This window comes from Aulonocara sp. 'chitande type north' Nkhata Bay, linkage group LG5 (assembly GCF_057382095.1).
Source record: "Aulonocara sp. 'chitande type north' Nkhata Bay isolate Kocher_YH1m ecotype deep benthic linkage group LG5, A_spYH_male_GT1.1, whole genome shotgun sequence".
NCBI lineage: Eukaryota > Metazoa > Chordata > Actinopteri > Cichliformes > Cichlidae > Aulonocara > Aulonocara sp. 'chitande type north' Nkhata Bay.
This window is the reverse complement of record NC_141348.1, coordinates 6,679,453-6,698,517: the sequence shown is the minus strand read 5'-3', so window position 1 is coordinate 6,698,517 and position 19,065 is coordinate 6,679,453. Positions and strand designations below refer to the sequence as shown.

At 47.7% G+C, this 19,065-nt stretch overlaps 1 protein-coding gene across 9 annotated transcripts in view; it reads right to left on the bottom strand.

The window, feature by feature from the left end:
* The window catches only part of plekha6 (pleckstrin homology domain containing A6), a 64,812-nt gene extending 57,840 nt beyond the window's left edge, over positions 1 to 6,972 (bottom strand). For 6 of the 9 annotated variants that reach the window (XM_086291126.1, XM_086291131.1, XM_086291128.1 and 3 more), the window contains exons 1-2: positions 6,813 to 6,972; positions 6,289 to 6,389 (exon numbers count right to left, since the gene is read on the bottom strand). Coding sequence is in view for 1 of the 9 variants with exons in the window: in XM_086291125.1 (XP_086147251.1) it covers positions 6,289 to 6,693 (405 nt within the window). In the remaining 8 variants the exon portion in view is untranslated. Of the gene's footprint in view, positions 1 to 6,288; positions 6,694 to 6,812 lie in introns of those variants that run through there. The other 3 variants (XR_015129023.1, XM_086291125.1, XM_086291132.1) reach the window with 2 other exon arrangements.
* Between the last annotated feature and the right edge of the window lie 12,093 nt (positions 6,973 to 19,065).

Genomic DNA, 19,065 nt, shown 5'->3' with positions numbered 1-19,065 from the left:
CCATCACTCATCCCTGTATATAATTAACATATGGGGGGAATTAAGCTTTCTGATATGCTATTACACCTGTATAAGACAAGTTATAGTTATAGTAAGTTATAGTAAGTAAGTAAGTAAAGTTTATTTTATTAAGTGCTTTTCATGGACAGGCCGTCACAAAGCGCTGTACAAAAAGATTAAAATGAACAGAAAGTTAAGTCACAGAATAAGATATAATTAACAAGTTAAGGAGATGGCAAATTCCACGGTTCGGATACATCCTTAACTTGAATACCTGGTCTACAAGAGGGACTGTGCTCTACTGGATCAGAAACCGCAACTCTCAAAAGGTTTCCACCTGGCTGTGTCTGAACCAAGTTAACAAGCCAGCATCTAGAGTTAGACAACCATGATCCAGCTCTTCAAGACCACAGAATAAATGCTACACCCTAAAACCCCAACGACCAAAACCACAAGCAGATGTGCTCGATTTGCACTGTTTTTATTTTATTTTTATAAAAAAAAAAAAGATTTTGCATAGTAGCATTCATTTAGAAGTGGCCTGAATGTGAGTATTTTGTGCTATTGCACATTTTTCACGTTTGCAGATTACAAAAATATGTATTTTGTTGTTTGATATAATACTTTCCTTTGATGAAATGAATACAGCAATATTCACTGGCATGCTACTAGAAATAAACTGTATCAAATGCCCTGGATAGTTTTTGTCAGTAATTTAATTATAATTTGGCCCTTTATTAGATTTTTTCAACTGTATTATCTACTGTACTTGTATTTGCATTATTTCATTTCATACTTTTACCATTAAGTGAAATCTCAACCATTTGGTAGAGATCAATAATTTGAAAACTAATTTAAATTTTTTTATTTTGAAAAAAAATATTGATTGTGGTTATTATTCACCCAAGTCATTAAGAAATGCAAACAAAAAAATTTTCCATTGCGTTTTTTTCTTGGTGTGGACCTCAAGGGGGTATGTGAGAACTCAGGGCTGTGTGTCGGACAGGGTCGTCTGCAGTACGGGGGCCCCACAGGGAACGGTTCTGGCTCCGTTCCTCTTCACCATCTACACTGCAGACTTCTCCCACAACTCCACCCAGTGCTTCCTGCAGAAGTTCTCTGATGACTCTGCAATAGTTGGCCTCATCACTGATAGGGGATGACAAGGAGTACAGAGAACTGACACAAGACTTTGTGGACTGGTGCCAGCTGAACTACCTCCAGATCAACGCCAGTAAAACCAAGGAGTTGATGGTAGACTTCCGCAGGCACAAGCATTCTCCACTGCAACCACTGAACATCCAAGGTATGGACATTGAGACTGTGGACAGCTACAGGTACCTTGGTGTTCATCTGAACAATAAACTGGACTGACTCATAATTCAGACGCCCTCTACAGGACAGGGCAGAGCAGGCTGTACCTGCTGTGGAGACTCAGGTCTTTTGGCGTGAAGGGCCCACTCCTGAAGACCTTCTATGACTCTGTGGTGGCCTCAGCCATCTTTTACGGTGTGGTCTGCTGAGGCGGCAGCATCTCTGCTGGGGACATGAAGAGACTGAACAGGCTGATCCACAGGGCCAGCTCTGTTCTGCCCTCTGGACCCAGTGGAGGTGTTGAGTGACAGGAGAATGGTGGCTAAGCTGTCATCCCTGTTGGACAACATCTCCCACCCCATGCAGGAGACTGTGACAGCACTGAGCAGCTCCTTCAGTGGCAGGCTGCGGCAGACAGACCCACACGCACATCCAAAACACAATGATAACTTTCACCCTGTCTCCCTAATGTGCAACAGTACCAAGTGCAATTTTCCCAATAGAGCAAAGTATTTTATTCTTTTTGTATAGCATGTTATTCTATCTTATCTTATTCTACTCGGTTTTTTTCTTTTTTTCTTAATTTTTACTGCTCTTAACATTTCTGCTGTGACCAAAAAAATTTCCCACGTGTGGGACTAATAAAGGTTTATCTGATCTTATTCTTCCCTGGTCCTAGTATCAAGTCCTGTGTCTCAGTGTGTGACTCATGTTTCCTATTTTACTTTGATAGTCCCTTGCCCTATTTTTAGTTTACTCATTTTTGCTTCCTCTCTGTCTTGTTATGACAGATTAGCTCCAGCTGTGTTTCCCTCCTGTTTCTCATTCCCTTGTTATCCTCTGTATATTTAGTCTTGTTTTCATTTGCCTGTTGACACATCATCCCATGTTCCTGTGTATGTTTCCTGTCCTCCAGGTTATTTCTGAGTTTGTTCCTAGTCTAAGTTCTATTTTTCAGATTTAGTTTTTATTTCACTTCTATGTTTCATTTGGATTTTTTCACAGCAATATAGCTGCTTCTTTGAGTTTATCCTGTTTTGTTTAAGTCCTGCATTTGGGTCCCGCACCACCAGGACATTTACTGTACATTCATCACAGTTGCACCCTGACAGGGTCTCCCAAAGCAAACTGGTCCTGGAAGAGTGGCTAGACAAAGAGTAATTCAGTCAACCCCTTTGTGAGAGAAAAAAGCAAGTGTATTCTGGAGTAGGGTTACTGGGCCCCACCTTTGAACTAGAAAATCAGACTCATTCCCAGTGTGGGTTGGACTCTGCCTGGGCTAAAGCACTTCTGGATGGATGCAAACTGCATTTCGTTGCCCTGTACCTGTGCATGTGCAATGACAATAAAGTTGAATTCTTTTCTTCCCTTTGTGACCAATTTTGCTCTGTGTTTTTATGGATAGAATTTCTACTCATAGCCAGGTGGCAAAAGGCTACCATTTTAGTGGCCATAGAATTGCATCTCTTATTTTTTCAGATTATTCTGCATGGTTCTGTTGGTCTTATCAGGCAGTGGCCTTTAGCTCACACTGGAGTGGTTCTTAGCTGAGTGTGAAACAGCAGATATAAGAATGAGAACATCCAAGTCGGAAGCTATGGTCCTCAGCCAGAAAAGGGTGGAGTCTCTACTTCAGGTCAGGGAGAAGTGACTGCCCCAGTGGAGGAGTTTAAGTATATCAGAGTCTTGCTCATGAGGCATGAGATTGTCAGATGGACTGGGGCCAAAGTGGTTCAGTGATTTGGGCATCTGACAAGGTGAGGTGTTTGAGGCATGTGCCATTGGGAGGAGGCCTTGGGGCAGACCCACTACACTGGACAAATCAGCTGGCCCAGGAACACCTCATGTTTCCCCAGATAAGGTGGAGGAGGTGGCAAGAGAGAGATCTGGGTATCCTTGCTGTGACAACTGCCCCTGTGACTCAGATAGATGTAAGAAAATGGGTGGATGGATAGATGCATGCAGATGCGCAGAGTACACTGAGAGAGAAAGAGAGAGAGAGAGAGAGAGAGAGAGAGAGAGAGAGAGAGAGAGCTGTGCAGGAAGTGTGATTTTTATTGTGGTGGAGGGAATTCATGACAATTTTTATCAAACGTGAAGCATAATTTGGATCTTCTTTTGCTGCTGATTCAGTGAACTTTGGGGATGAAACCTGCATCTTTAGAATCTGTTAGATGTTGGCTTTCAGCTCAGATGGCATGCCTGCGTATGTGCCATCAGGTGAACAATGCTCTGTGTTTACATCTTTGTGCTGAATCCGTGTAACTGCTCTCATTTACTGTTTTAGCTGTTTAGTGGTCATTAAAATAGTTTTGTGAGCTTTAACCTGAGATTCTGGCATTTCTGGCAAAGTCCATTTACATTTAAAAAAATCGATTTGAGATTTAATGACTCGATATTGCTTTATTTAAGATAAAATTAATTTGACTTGGGAAAATCGTTTTTTAAAACCCAATCCTATTTCTGCATCCTTATTTTAACTTTAAGAATAGTAAAAAGAAAGTGTCAGTCATATGCAGTCCCACAGCATAAGACTTTCAGATAAATCTAGCACAATAGCTGATATTGTGAATAAATCTGACAAGCCAGCCTTATTTGCCATAAAGGAGAAATTGACATGATATAGAACCTTGAGTTCTTCTCAGGTGGCTGTAACTCAGATAGTAGCGCAGATCCTTTCCTAATTGAAAGGCTGGTGGTTTTGATCCATGGCTGCTCCAGTCTGCATGTCAAATATCCATGGACAAAATACTAATACCAAGTTACCCTCTGATGTATGAATATTAGAAAGAAAGCACTTCAGTAGAAAGAAGTGCTTGGCTGAATGAGGCAAGTTGTATAAAGTGCTTTGACATTTGATTAAATATTTCTATTAAAATATAATAATTTTGGTTTGGCTTGAACACTAAGGTGAAACATAACTTTTAGTTGCACATTTGTCAACTTTACTGAAACCCTTAAATGTACCCTAGGTTAACCCACACCACTGTACAGGAAGGTGGTAAATCTGCTGATAAAACCGGTTTCAATAGCTTGCTAGTTGAGCTGATATTTGAACCATGCTGATAAAAAACTGAAATGCCTTGATTATCTGTCTCATACATAAACACATACCCAGCCAGATGCAGCTATATCATAAAAACTACACAATGAACTTAGGCTGCTGCCCCCGCGACCCGGCCTCGGATAAAGCGGATGAAGATGGATGGATGGATAGATGAACTGAAGGACCTGAAATTTTGGTGTGCATGTTCATGGTTTCAAAATGACCGCTTTTCTGAACTTAACAGAAAGATTTTATTACATATTCACCAATCTATTTTTGTTATTAGCAAGGAAAAAAATCTTGCTACACTGAAAATGGTCAGCAATGACCTCCCGCATGCTTCTGTAAATGTGAAAACAAGAGTTGCAATTATCTGTGTTCGTTTTAACGTTTTAACACTTTGCAACAGGATTAACAAGACATAAAAAACACAGTTTGACTTAGCTGGTCGAGTACACCACTCACTGATGGACCTGCTATTATGTAACTGTATGGTCTCTGTACACCCAAAACCAAATACCTTAGTTATGAGGAAAAGAGACAAGAGTACTAAGTACTGTAACAACACTGAATAAAAAAAGGGTTTTTCAGTTCATGTTCTTTAGGGGGGAAAAAAGCAGTCTGTCTCCACTCAGTAAACAACCTACTTGGGCTTTTGTTTGTGTGTGTGTACACACTGGGTACATAAACTGGACTTTGAGCCAGAGTTTGCACTAGTGAAGAGAGAGTGACAGAAAAGCCTAGATCTACTGAAAAGTGAAAAAGAAAACAGTGATTGCAGTAAAAGCTGAAAATAAAAGGCAAATATAATGTACTAAAGACTAAAATGGGGTGTGGTGGCTCAAGTGGTAGAGCACATCAGCTACTGATTAGAAGGTCAGTGGTTCGATCCTTGGCTTCCCCAGTCTACATGTCAAATATCCTTGGGCAAGATACTAACCCCAAGTTGCCCTCCGATGCATTCATTGGAGTGTGAATAAATGTGAATGTAGATTAGTTTGCACTTGTGTTTAGAAGTGAATGAGGCATGTTGTATAGAGCGTTTTGAGTACTCCGGGAGAGTAGAAAAGCGCTATATAAGAATCAGTCCATTTACCATTTAAAATAACTGAATATATTTTAATAATAATCCATTGTTCTAATCCCAGGTCTTTTCTTTAAATGAAAATAAAACATAAATCTTTCACTATGATGTAAACGTTGCCTCAGCCCAAGGCTATTAAACTTTTATTAGCCAGTACCAAATCAACATCCTTCACTACACCAAGGCAAAAAAACAACAACAAAGTTCCAACATTAGCAAATCCTAATTTTTTCAATGAGACGTTTTGTTGCACAAGGGAGCTCAGGGGTTAAAACAGCTGTTCTGTGAGGAACTGTTATCACTCAGGAGAACAGGTAACAACCATCCCACTATATGGGATATTATAACAGCTGCCTATTTCATTATAAAAATCATCTTGTGCTAAAGAGAACCTTTCTAAAGACCTTCATTAATCAGTTGTATAAGTTAAGGCAAAGTACACTAATACGAAGAACCAAGTCATATTTGCTTTCCACTAAGCTACAGACTAAAGACTACAGAAGTGGCTTTAGCTCAGGAGGTAGAGCAGGTCATCTGCTAATCAGAAGATTGGCGATTACCAGAATACTAACCTACTAACTAAGTTGCTCTTGGATGGATCTGTTGGAGTGTGAAAGCTAGCTATAAGCACTTACATAGAAAATACATACTGATGTATGAATGGGAGAGTGAAGCGAATGCTTTGACTGCTAAGATGGAAAAGCATTATATAAGAACCAATGCATTTATTGCAACAATTGCACATTCCAAAGTCATTTAATAGATCTATGCTGTTCAATACACAATGTATTTCTTCCATAACAAGCAATTATATATGAACCTTTTGTAATGTTCAGTTACTGACCTTAAAGGCAAATTTGCAGGTGATGTTTTCTGAAAGCTCTACTCCTCCAATCTGGAAACTGAGCAGGGGCAGACTCCCTAACACTGTATCCTCTTTGTCATCTGTGAATAAAAAAATTAAAAATGTAAAAAAAATATCCAGAATATTACACTTGAGTAGTGCTACAAATATGTGAGAGAAATAGCAATTACAGCTTGGGTTAGTAAAAATTGGCAGGATTAAGAAACAATAAAAGGAAGCAGGAATGTCTAGCCCAAACATGACTGGAATAAGAACTGCTCTTCTAGGACACCCAGCAATCCCCTCAGCTTCCACATTGAAAGTTTCCCACAATATAGGTCCATAATGGTCTGAACAAGCCTGTGATATGCAGTGACAAAGGCACAGACATTCTTCCTCACACATACCCAAAGGTATCCAGTGGAGATAAACAGGCGTACTGTAGAAGGGGCGTACCAGCACTGACTAAAGAATAAAACACATGAAAATTGAAGTAGTTTGAAAAATAATCAGTGTTTTCCTACCTCTTAAATCGCAAATGTAGCTGCGCACCGACAATTTTGCTTTGGCTGAGTGTGTGCCTTTACGTGTAGGCGTGCACTACAGAGAAAAATAGAGACAACAGAAAAGGGCAGGGAAGCAGAGAGACGGAGGGAGCGACAGGGCGAGAGCTCTAAAGGGAGGGGGAAGGGCTTGTGCAATCACAGAATACACAGATCCCTGCTCTGTGTGCCTATTTGTGTGAGATAATCATCAGCCCATGTGACTAAGTGTTGCAAGAATCTAAGCCCAGCCAGCTGAACCTGCTGCTTGCCTGCACCAATGAGACTCAAGCAACGCATGTGCTTGCATGTTTGAGCGCTTCTTCAATTCTGCTCATTGCTCCCATGCATATGTGAAAAATGTATTGATTTATTATATTTATAGACTGGAGCCATAAGACAAGATAAACCTAATCCCACATGTGGGAAATCTTTTGGTCATGGCAGAAAGTACAAGTTAAGAGCAGTAAAAATTAAGAAAAAAAGGGGAAAAAACAGTAGAATAGAATAACTATACAAACTAGAATAAAATACTATATACAATATAAAAAGTACTATGCAAATAGAATAAAATACTTCGTTCTATTTGGAATATTACTATTGAAAAAGTACATGGCAGTAGTGGTCGATAAGACTGAAAAAGCAGAACTATTTGAACAGAAAACACAATGTATGCAAAAATGGTGCAGTGCACAAAATAAATGAATGAAAACATTTTACAACGTTAAACTAAATAGTCCCAGAATGTCTCTGGGACATTTTACTGTATGGTATAGTATTTTTAAAATCACACAGACAATAATTAACATTAATGTTAGTAAAGGAAGAAGCCAGAACTTTTATGTGAGGTTGAGAGGTACCATGCAAATAAAGGTAGGACCACATCAATACACAGTCTTGTTTCTGGAACTAGTCTCCTGGGAAGAGGCTGGACTCATTTCCACTCCACCATTGGTAAGGTCATTATACTTCAATGTCTGTACATTGGGATTTTTGGTAGGCAAGAGGACTGTTTCCTTGACTTGGTTTGCAGCCTAGGTCAAACCTATGTTGATGTTTTTGTAAATGTATCATCAGATTCGCAGCCATATGGTCTTCTTATTTCATACGAGTAGTGAGTCACTTAGTTGGGTGATGAGAGGAGCAGAACGGCATAGGAGCATTTGGGATCAGCCAAATATACCAACATTTTTAAAGGACTTCTTTGTTTCCTCCACAGAACGCATTTCAGTCCCACAGAGATGTTCAGAGTGTAGGGATTTGGCCATCTGAGAATGGGGTCAGTGAAGTAAATAAACATATCTTTGTTGACAAAGCCGTCCTAGCCATCCTCACCCGAGAAACTGATACAGTTGCAGGGAATGGCTGGGCCTTAGCTATCCTGGGAGCAGGAACACAAGGACAAACAGCAGTGGCAGACTGTGTGGTTTTCTTTTGAGATGACCCAAATGTGGACTTTAACAAAGAGTGTGTAGTTTATTATGGCAGATGACAAAAACAGGTTTTCACAGTTGACGAACATCATCTAATCATACCTTTATAATTTTCCGGAGAGGTCTAGCTTAGTAACGTATGTAGCATTAACCTTTCTGTAATCAGTACAGAAACGTGGGATGTTATCTGGTTTGGGCACCAAAATACAGGGCGAACTCCATGCACTGCTACTGGGCACAGCTAACCCATGTTTAACTAGATATTCAACTTACTGTTACATTAAAACCAGTTGGTTGGTAGGATTCACTCTATAGGTGTGTTGTTTTATTGCCTTATCAACTTCCACAACGATGTCATCACCAATGTTTGCCGAGGATAGTCAGAAAAAAGCAGCAGATTAGCTTTCATCAAATCGATGATATCTTTGAGGGTGGAATCCAGTGATGGGAATAACGGCGTTACAAGTAACAGCGTTACTAACGTCGTTAATTTTTTTAGTAACGAGTAATCTAACTAATTGCTATTCCTATCGTTACAACGCTGTTACCGTTAGAAAGAAAGAAAGGAAGAAAGAAAGAAAGAAAGAAAATGCGGTGCGGTCGCGTTACTATTTTTCAACAAACAGACGGTTGAAGCTGTCTTTAGTCTACCGCACCTTATATCAGTTGAATGGAAGTAGCTGTCTATGTAAGTAATCTGGGCGCTACAGCTTTAAGCAGCTGTGCACGCTCCTGCGGGCAGCAATCACTGTCTGGTAGATGATCACTTTTTGGCACAACACCTGGAGCTCAGGGGGCAAACCAATCGCATGAGTGCTGCTGTTTGGCTGAGGAAGAATAAAGTAGTCTTGGTAAGCCAATCACATGACCACTTTAAGATGACAAAGCAACAAGGTGATATATACCAGTTTTTAAATTGTGTTGATAGTCCACGTAAAACCAGAGTCATGATAAACAATATATACGTGTTTTTTCTTCAATAGTTTTGTCACGTTTACTGTCTAAGGACAGCGCGGCGAGCACTCTCTGCTTATGAGCAAAAAATAAAAATACAAAAAAAAACAGCCCGTTCATGTTGGTGGAAAAAGGCACCATGTCGACCAATCAAAAAATGATATGGCAAAATGACTGCTGCTGCTGCTGGAAGTTCTATGCATTAAAGAATGCTACCACAGTTGATAAATCCCAGCCATTTTCTTCGCCGTGACTTCCTGTCAGGATTTGTGTTGTGTGGAGGCGAGGAAGTGACCCAAACGCAGGACTCGTGGATAATGAAGAACGGAAGATTGTTTATTACAAAGAGTGGATGAACAGGGCAGGAACGAAAGGACTGACTGGCTGAAAGACTGGATGGCTGGCTGAACTGAACGCAGGCAGAAACGACAACATAACATCAATGACACAACAGTGAACAAGTGGAAACAGAGGACTTAAATACACAGACTGATAAGGATGATAATGAGAGACCGGTGAGTACACAGCTGAACATAATCTGACTAACGACACAAGAGACGAGCTGACACAGGAAAAGCAGGAAGTGAGAACATTGATGTGGCAACATAAACTAAACCTGACAAAACTGAAAGCACTGGGTCAAAGACCCAGGAACTCTGACACCTCCCCACAGTTTCTCAAGCACAGCACAGGTGTAGCACTGAATTTAGACTTTTGTTTAGGTCCTATGAAAAAACATATAATTCAATTCAATTCAATTAAACTTTATTGATCCCGAAGGTTGACCCCGAAGGAAATTGGATTAAGGCTGCCGACCTTTTGCCAACTCCATCTTACCCTTCCGACCATACATACATTACACAACATCACATGGGGAAGACAGGTCAGAGAGGTATATCAATGGAAAATGCACTACATGAGGAAAGACAAGGAGAAAAAAGAACTCCAACAGGGAGCTCAGTTTGAGAACAGAAAAAAACCTCAGTAAATAGCACATGAATCATAACTCACAACATAGAAGACATAAGCTTCAAAGGTGTTTGGAGGGGGTGGGGGGTGGGTGTAGGTCTGTGTCAGTGTACATGTGTAGGTGTGCGTGTGTGTGTTCCATGTTCAGCCGAGAGAAAGTGTCCCTTCACCCGGTTAGGCAAAAGTCAACAATCTTCGGTCGACGCGGGTGACCTTGAATGAGGAGGGAGAGAGTCACAACAGTCTTATTATCTAAGGGAGAATTGTTATTCCCATCAGCTTTTGCCTTGAGCATCCAGCTGGTGCCAGGGGGGCCACATGAGATGAAGATGGTAGTGGTTTTGGTTAGTGCAAACAAACTGCATCCAATTTTACAGTAGGTCTAATGTCCGTCACTAGTCACCAGGTCTCTCAATTCCCGTTGTTCTTCTCCAAGATCTTATCCATATTGCATTCAAAAAAACACAGTCTGAGTACACACAGTCCTGCCCGTCATCTATCATGTTGGCCAGCCTTGTGGGTTTTTTAACAGCTGTAGCTGCTTTTGTTCCTCGATAAGCCGGGTCTGAGCCAGCTCCAATAGGCCATGGTTCCGAATTGGTAGATGTTATTCAATGTCTTCCATCGATAGTGTTGCCAGACACACGATACAACCGGCCATCGAGTATCCGGCAGGGAGAGGGAGCAGGAGAAAGTGCGACCGCCTCCGTCAAGAGCCAAGAGATGACAAAATTCCCGCCACATGTTGGAATTAGTTGTTGTGAACTGCGTTACCCAAATACTTGTCCACCCATCTTCTGTAATCTCAATGTCCATTTCTCTTTCCCATTTCTGTTTTATGTAAATTGTTGAGTCCTTTTAAGCTTAATCATACATTTGTACACTTTACTTATCAGTGCTTTGTTACTCTCGGAGTCATAAGCGTCAATGAAGATGATAACAATCGAGAAGTCTCCAAGGACACAGCTGTTTATTCTTTTGCCAATATAGTCACAAAATTGCAAGTATTGGAAGAAGTCTTGTTTATCGAGGTCATAAGTCTTACATAAGGCATCTAAAGCCATAATTTTAGATTTTGCGATAACTGTACACACAGAAGTCTAAGGAGCTTGCAAAGAAAAGCGTCTGGACTTCTTTAAGTTGCTTGAAGACGTTTCACCTCTCATCCGAGAAGCTTCTTCAGTTCTAAGGTCAAGTGGTCAGGAGTCCCAGATTTAACCCTAGTGGGAGTATCCCCCCACAGAGGGACAAAAGGACCCCCTGATGATCCTCTAATCGCCTAAGCCAGGGTGTGAAACTGGGTGTGGGTCCCAATCAGCCATAGTTTCGGATGAGCTCGTTGTGAAACCTGGCCCCACCTTATCATGCGAATTCCTGAGGTCAGATGGCCCAGGATGTGAGTGGGCGTTAAGGCGTCTGGGGAGGGAACTCAACAACAACACACAGGGCGCCCTCTGACCCCGGATGGACACACCGTCGCAGCGAGAGGGCGTCACCCGTCACTATGGCAACATAAACAAACAGAACTGTACAAACAGAACCCCAAACAGCCCTGACCCGCTACATAGCCCCCACCTAAGGGGTCAGTCGTACCCGAGGACCCCATTACCCCACACAAAGTCCTGCAAATGTCCAGGTGCCTTCTTTTGGCGCACCGGCTGGTCACGGCCGCCGGGGGAAAAGTCACTCGGGTCAGAACATGGGGTGCCACCATCATCCCCTGCCCCGGCGTCTGCCGGAGCGAGCGGTCGGTACGGTGAGAGCCTGTCCCGATGCAACACCACGATGCGTCCCGGGCCCGGCATGCGGATACGGTACACCACGTCTGTTAGCTGCTCCACGACCTCCGCCGGCCCTTGCCAGTGACTGCAGAGTTTGGGGGACACTCCTCTCTGGCGAACCGGGCAGTACACCCAAACCTTGTCGCCAGGCATGAAAACCCCCCCTTGGCACTTGGTGTCATAGGCTCTTTTCTGTCGTACTCCGGCGCTGGCCTGGGCCTGGCGGGTGTAGTCACGAACCACCTGCAGCGTTCCCTCAGCCTCCTGTAGTAGTCCATCTCTGGCCCACCATCACTCTCCGGCTCGGGGGGGGGGGGACCCGAACACCAGGTCCACAGGCATCCGGAGCTCCCGTCCAAACATCAGAGCGGCAGGTGTGCACTGGCTGGACTCCTGCACCGCAGTCCGATACGACCAAAGGACCAGGGGCACATGTCGGTCCCAATCCCGCTGGTGGCAGCTGGTGAGAATGGCGAGCTGGGTGGCCAGCGTGTGGTTGAAGCGCTCAACCAACTCTTCGCTTTGTGGGTGGAGCGGTGTGGTTCTCGTCTTCTCCACCCCCAGTCGCCGGCAGATCTCCCCGAAGACCTTCGATTCGAAGTTACGCCCCTGGTCACTGTGGAGCTCAGCCGGGACCCCAAAACGGGTGAACATCTCCTCCACCAGCTTCTCGGCCGTCGTCGTTGCGCTCTGGTCCGGCACCGCGTAGGCCTCTGGCCACTTCGTGAAATAGTCCATAGCCACCAACACATACCGGTTCCCTGACTCTGTGATGGGAAAGGCCCTTGGACGTCCACTCCCACTCTTTCCATTGGGGCCCCCACCAGGTACTGCTGAAGGGGGGCAGTGGAGCATTGAGTTGGGCCCTTCTGTGCTGTGCAGGTGTCACAGCAGTGCACATGAAGTTCCACATCCCGTCGACAGCCAGGCCAGTAGAACCGTCCCCTGAGGCGGTGGAGAGTTTTGGCGTTCCCATAGTGTCCTGCCTCCACCGAGCCGTGGACCAGCTCAAGCACCTGCGACCGCAGCGACCGAGGCACCAACAGCTGCAGGAGATCTCTGCCCTGACCGGGGGCTCGCCATCTCCGGTACAGGAGGCCGTCGTGGGTCTCCAGATTGTTGTGCTGGGAGTAGTAGGCCTTCACCTCGGGCTCCTTTCCCAACACCCCCGTCCAGGCGGGGCGTTGCGCCGCCTCTAGCCAGGCCCCCACCTGAACCAATGTTGCTGCTGCTCCCGCTTCAGCTGCTGCTTTGTCAATGGGAGCCACCCCCCTCCACCGGCTGTGGCCTGAGCAGTAGCCACCCCCAGCACCTCCCGGGCCCGCTCCTCCTGTCGCAGGCAGTAGCGGCACTCGACTCGAAATCTGCTGAGCGGCAGCTGCTCGACGCCTGTCTCGTCTGGTCCCCGCTCCCTACTTTTGGCCACGCTGGAGAGGAAAAATCTCTGCGCCAAGAGTGATAGCCAGCTTCGCGGTGTCGACACAGGCCCCCCAGCGGCTCAGCAGATCCAGGCCAATGATGCACTGGTCTTGAATGTCGGCGAGCCAGAAGTCGTGCACCAGCTCTAGATCCTTCACTCGGATCCGCAACGGTTTCTTCCCCCGCATAACAGTTTTCTCCCCCTTCACTGTCATCAGCTGGGTGTCTGTGGGCAACCAACCCTTCACCAGTGGCCCGGATGTTTCAGGGAGCATGCCAGGTCGTATCAGGGAAATGGTAGACCCCGTGTCCACCAGGGCCTGGCATGGCTGGCCCTCAACACAGCAGCTCAGGTAGAGTCCCTTGAGGTGCCCGACTCGGCCCACCACTGTGCATCGTCCTTGGAGGGGGGCAGGAAGCTGGAGCGGTGGTCCCCTCGCTACACCGCTCCCTCCTCATTTCCCTGAGGCTGCGTAGTTCTGGTCTTTGGAGCTGGTGCTGGGCAGTCATGCGCCACGTGGCCAGGCTCATCGCACCGGTAGCTGCGGTCGGTCAGTCGACGAGGACGCCTCCGGGGCACTGAGGGTTGCAGCTGGGACATCTCAGTGACCTCCCCCTCCTCGTCGCAGTCTGCGGCTCTGATTTGGGGGTAGTTTGGGGGGGGGGGCACCTGCTGGTTAGGTTGCGAGGTGAGCACCGGCCTCTGAATGTCTCTCTCCATTACGGCGAGGGTGAGCTATCCCACTTCTGACACCAATGTGGCGAGCTCAGACAAGGAGGAGACGGAGGTATCGTTTGGTCTTGCTTCCCGTGAGCTAGCCAGGGAGCACAGCCGTTTATTAACATTTCCAGAAGAAGTCAAAGGAGCTTGCAAAGAAAAGCGTCTGGACTTCTTTAAGTTACTTGAAGACGTTTCACCTCTCATCCGAGAAGCTTCTTCAGTTCTAAGGTCAAATTGTGGTGGACCACTAGAGGGCTTCACTCACACCCAGTGTATAGAAAGTGTGTTCCTGTGTTTTGTGGCGCGATATGCGCAGTTGATGTTGGAGACGAATAAAGGAGTGAGAACTGAGAGCTCTGTGTCGTTGATGCTTACCTCCACATTGGTGACCCCTGACTTAAGCATGCAACGGGCCGTAGATAACGCAGACTCGGCTATGGATGCATCAGCGGCCGCCGGACCTCCGCCTCCTGTTGCAGCTACGTTCGCTGTGGCGCTGAAACTGCCGGACTTTTGGCCCCCCGTCATGGTTGGTACACGTGGAGGCTCAGTTCGCCCTTCGCGGCATCTCGGCTGACGACACGAAGTATCACCATGTGGTGGCCTCGCTCGACCCGCTGGCCACCCGTCGCGCGATGGCGCTCCTCCGGGACCCACCCACCCAAGGGAAATACGCCGCCTTCAAAGAGCTGCTTCTTCGGCGCTATGCCCTCTCCGACGACGAACGAGCCGAAAAGCTCCTCAACCTGTCAGGCTTGGGTGGCGGTACCGCGCTCGAGCTCATGGAGAACATGCTATCGTTGCTCGGGCCGGATCACGGTGGTTTCCTCTTCGTGCACCTCTTCCTCCGCCAACTACCGGCCGCCGTGAGAGCTGTCCTCGCAAACTCTCCGCTTCTGCCTGCGAAGGATTATCGCTCCCTGGCTGAAGAAGCGGATCGCATTCTCCTGGCTAGCCGCACTTTCGACGTTCACGCCCTGGCTACGGACACGCCAGCGGCACCTTCCACGCCTCCACCTGCCTCCCCCGGAGCATCCGCCCCCTTGCTGACAGCAGGGATTGCTACACGCCGGCACCGTGGAAAGAGCATCTGTTTCTACCATCAGTGTTTTGGCGACAGAGCGCGTCGCTGCCTGCCGCCTTGCACTTTCACGGCCCAGGGAAACGGACCCGCCAGCGCGCCGTAGCAGCCGCGACCGCTGGCAATACAGAAAGACTGCTCTTCATAGAGGACTCGCTCTCCGGGAGACGTTTTCTCGTGGACTCCGGCTCCCAGAAGAGCCTCCTTCCCCCTACCGCTGCCGACGGACTAGCAGCGAACTGTGGGACGCAGCTCATTGCAGCTAATGGCTCTCCCATCAAAACGTTTGGGGAAAGGTTGGTGACTGTTTGTTTTCATGGCCGGGATTTCCAGTGGAACTTTGTTGTTTCCGCTAGCTCTGTACCTATTTTGGGTGCTGATTTCCTGTGTGCTCATGGACTACTTGTCGATGTTGCTAACAGACGTTTAATCGATGCTCTCTCATTTTCTTCGCTACCCTGTTTTACTCGGGCCGCCGAGCCCCTGATTCGGGCTAATGTAGTGACCTCCGGGGATGCTTTTCAGCGTTTGCTTTTAGAGTTTCCATCGCTGTCTGTCCCTAATTTCTCTAGCACGGTAACGAAGCATGGGGTTGAGCATTATATTCCCACGGTCGGGCCCCTGGTGTTCGCGCGCGCACGCCGCCTCGACCCCGCGAAACTGTCCGTCGCTCGGGAAGAGTTTGCAGCCATGGAGCGCCTTGTACAGCGTTTGAACAGTGCATGGGCCTCTCCGCTTCACATGGTGCCCAAATCGGACGGTCGGTGGCGGCCATGCGGAGATTTCCGCCGTTTAAATAATGCCACGGAGAATGACCGTTACCCCATCCCCCACATTCAGGATTTTTCTGCCAATCTCGCCGGAACGTCGATTTTTTCTAAAATTGACTTGGTGCGGGGGTATCACCAGGTTCCCGTGCGCGCCGAAGACGTTCCTAAAACCGCTGTCATTACCCCCTTTGGCTTGTTCGAGTTTTTGCGCATGCCGTTTGGCCTGAAAGGTGCCGCCCAGACCTTTCAGCGGCTGATGGACTCCGTTTTGCATGGGCTGCCGTTCGTTTTTGTTTATCTGGACGATATATTGGTGGCCAGCTGCTCAGCGAGCCAGCACGAGTCCCATCTGCGCCAGGTTTTCCAGCGTTTGGCAGCGCACGTCCTGATCATCAACCCTTCCAAGTGCCAGTTTGGGTTGCCTGTTCTGGATTTCCTCGGGCACCGCATTTCCGCTGAAGGTGTGGTTCCGTTGCCCGACAGAGTCCAGGCCGTTTCGGCTTTCCCGCGTCCCACGTTGGTTAAAGCGTTGCAGGAGTTCTTGGGGATGATAAATTTTTACAACCGCTTTCTCCCCAGAGCTGCCCACCTGCTACAGCCACTCTATGCTACCTTAAAAGGTAAAACAGCCGGTTGACTGGCTGAAGGAACGCGTCCGTGCGTTTTCCGCAGCCAAGTCTGCGCTGGCTGACGCCGCCCTGCGGGCCCACCCGCTTCCGTCGGCGGAGATCGCGTTGACCACCGACGCCTCTGACGTGGCAGTGGGTGGGGTGTTGGAACGGCGGGTTTCTGGTCTCTAGCAACCGCTCGCCTTTTACAGTCGTACGCTCCGGGATGCTGAACGCAAGTACAGTGTTTTTGACAGGGAGTTGCTGGCCCTGCACCTCGCGACACAACATTTTCGTTTTTTCCTTGAGGGTCGCAACTTTATTGCATAAGTTGACCACAAACCTTTGACGTTTGCGATGTCCAAGGTCTCTGACCCATGGAGCGCACGCCAGCAGCGCCAGTTGGCGGCCATTTCTGAGTTTACCACAGACATTCAGCATGTGGCTGGTAAGTCCAATCACGTCGCTGACTGTCTCTCACGTGTGTTGGTTTCTCCGGTGTATGTCGGCATCAACTACGCTGCCATGGCCGCCGAGCAACGTGCTGACCCGGACGTCCTTGCCCTTCAGTCAACAAAAACGGGCCTCGTGCTGGAGGACACTCCGGTGTGGGACGGCGGTCCGCACCTTCTTTGCGACGTTTCCACCGGCCGCCCCCGCCCGGTGGTTCCCCTTTCGTGGCGTCGTCATGTCATCCCGGCGTCCGGGCCTCGGTCAAGCTGGTCAGCCCAGGTTTGTTTGGCCGGGCCTTCGCAAGACGGTGAAAGGATGGGCGGCGGTTTGTATCCCATGCCAACGCTCGAAAATCCACCGGCACACACAGGCACCCCTCGAACCCTTCCGTGTCCCGGGTAGGCGTTTCGATCACGTTCATGTGGACCTGGTTGGTCCCTTGCCGCAGTCACAGGGTTTCACGCACCTTTTGACTGTGGTGGACCGCACAACCAGGTGGCCGGAGGCGGTACCCCTGGCATCCACGACAACGGCGACGGTGGCCAGGGCATTTTTGTCAACGAGGGTTTCACGTTTCGGCCCCCCTGCTGACATTACCTCGGACAGTGGCCCCCAGTTTGTTTCCGAGCTTTGGTCTGCTATGGCTGACGGCCTGGGAGTCAAGGTCCACCGCACCATAGCATACCACCCGCAAGCTAATGGGATGTGCGAACGGTTTCACTGGTCACTGGTCACTCCGTGCTTCCTTAACAAGTGGCGACTGGGTCGACTGTCTTCCGTGGGTTTTGCTGGGATTGCGTAGCACGGTTAAAGAAGACCTCGGGGTTTCCCCGGCTGAACTGGTCCTCGGCCAGCCTCTCCGGGTCCCCGGGTAATTCTTACCTGAGAGCCCTCGATACCTCTCTGTTGCCTTTTCGCCCCCCCAAGAGACTCATTTCCTGTTCCTGGTCCTGTGCACCACTGCCTGACACTTTTGTTCCGAGTTCATTGGACTCTGCTCGTTTCGTTTTCGTCAGGCACGATGCCCATAGGACTCCGTTGCGTCCACCATATGACGGGCCATACAGGGTTCTTAAACCAGGCAACAAACATTTTATTTTGGACTTTGGCGGTCGGCAGGAAGTTGTCTCTGTTGACAGACTTAAGCCTGCACATGTTATGCAAGAGGATCAGGTGGTCCCGGCCCAGGTCCCTCGCCCGCGGCCGCCCACCTGCCACCGGGCTGATGGATTCTGTTTTTTCCCCCAGGAGCGACCCAAAATCAACGGAGTCCGAGTCGTCTGCAGCTTTTTCTGACCGCCAGTGCCAGCCTCGCTCCCGGGCTGGGTTGCCCTCTGTCAGTTCCAACCCCCCCCCCCCCAGTTCAGCCGTTCTGGCCGTTTGCTTAAGCCCGGGGCCTGGACTAGTTCTGCTGGGTGTTCGGGGGGGGGCATGTGTGGTGGACCACTAGAGGGCTCCACTCACACCCAGTGTATAGGAAGTGTGTTCCTGTGTTTTGTGGCGCGATATGCGCAGTTGATGTTGGAGACGAATAAAGAAGGAGTGAGAACTGAGAGCTCTGTGTCGTTGATGCTTACCTCCACAAAATGGTGGAGAGTCCCAGATATAGGGCTTTGGAACTTGATGTCACGGGGGTGGGCGTGGAAAGGATTTTGCCCCGATCCGCCATTTTGGGGGTCTAGCGCAAGTGAAAAGGGAGCGAAGGCACACACAACAGCCATGGTTCGTATTTGCCGTGTGGTCGGCTGCAATGTTCGATCACACGACCGGCAAGAGAATAAGCTTGAAAAGGGTTTGTCTTTTCATTCTTTCCCAACCTGGAAGCAACATGAGGCAGCTCGTGTATCGGATGTTACCAAACGAAGGCGTCTAGCCTGGATAGCAGCTGTGAGACGAGCTGACGTGCAGTTCTCTTCCATCTCCAGATATCTGTTGGTGCTCCAGACATTTTCATTCCGGTAAGTTCTAAATATGTTCATATCACTCTTTATAGCCTATTAGTTTTATTTTCTATGCGCTCTGAGCTCATAGCAAATTAGAACAAAC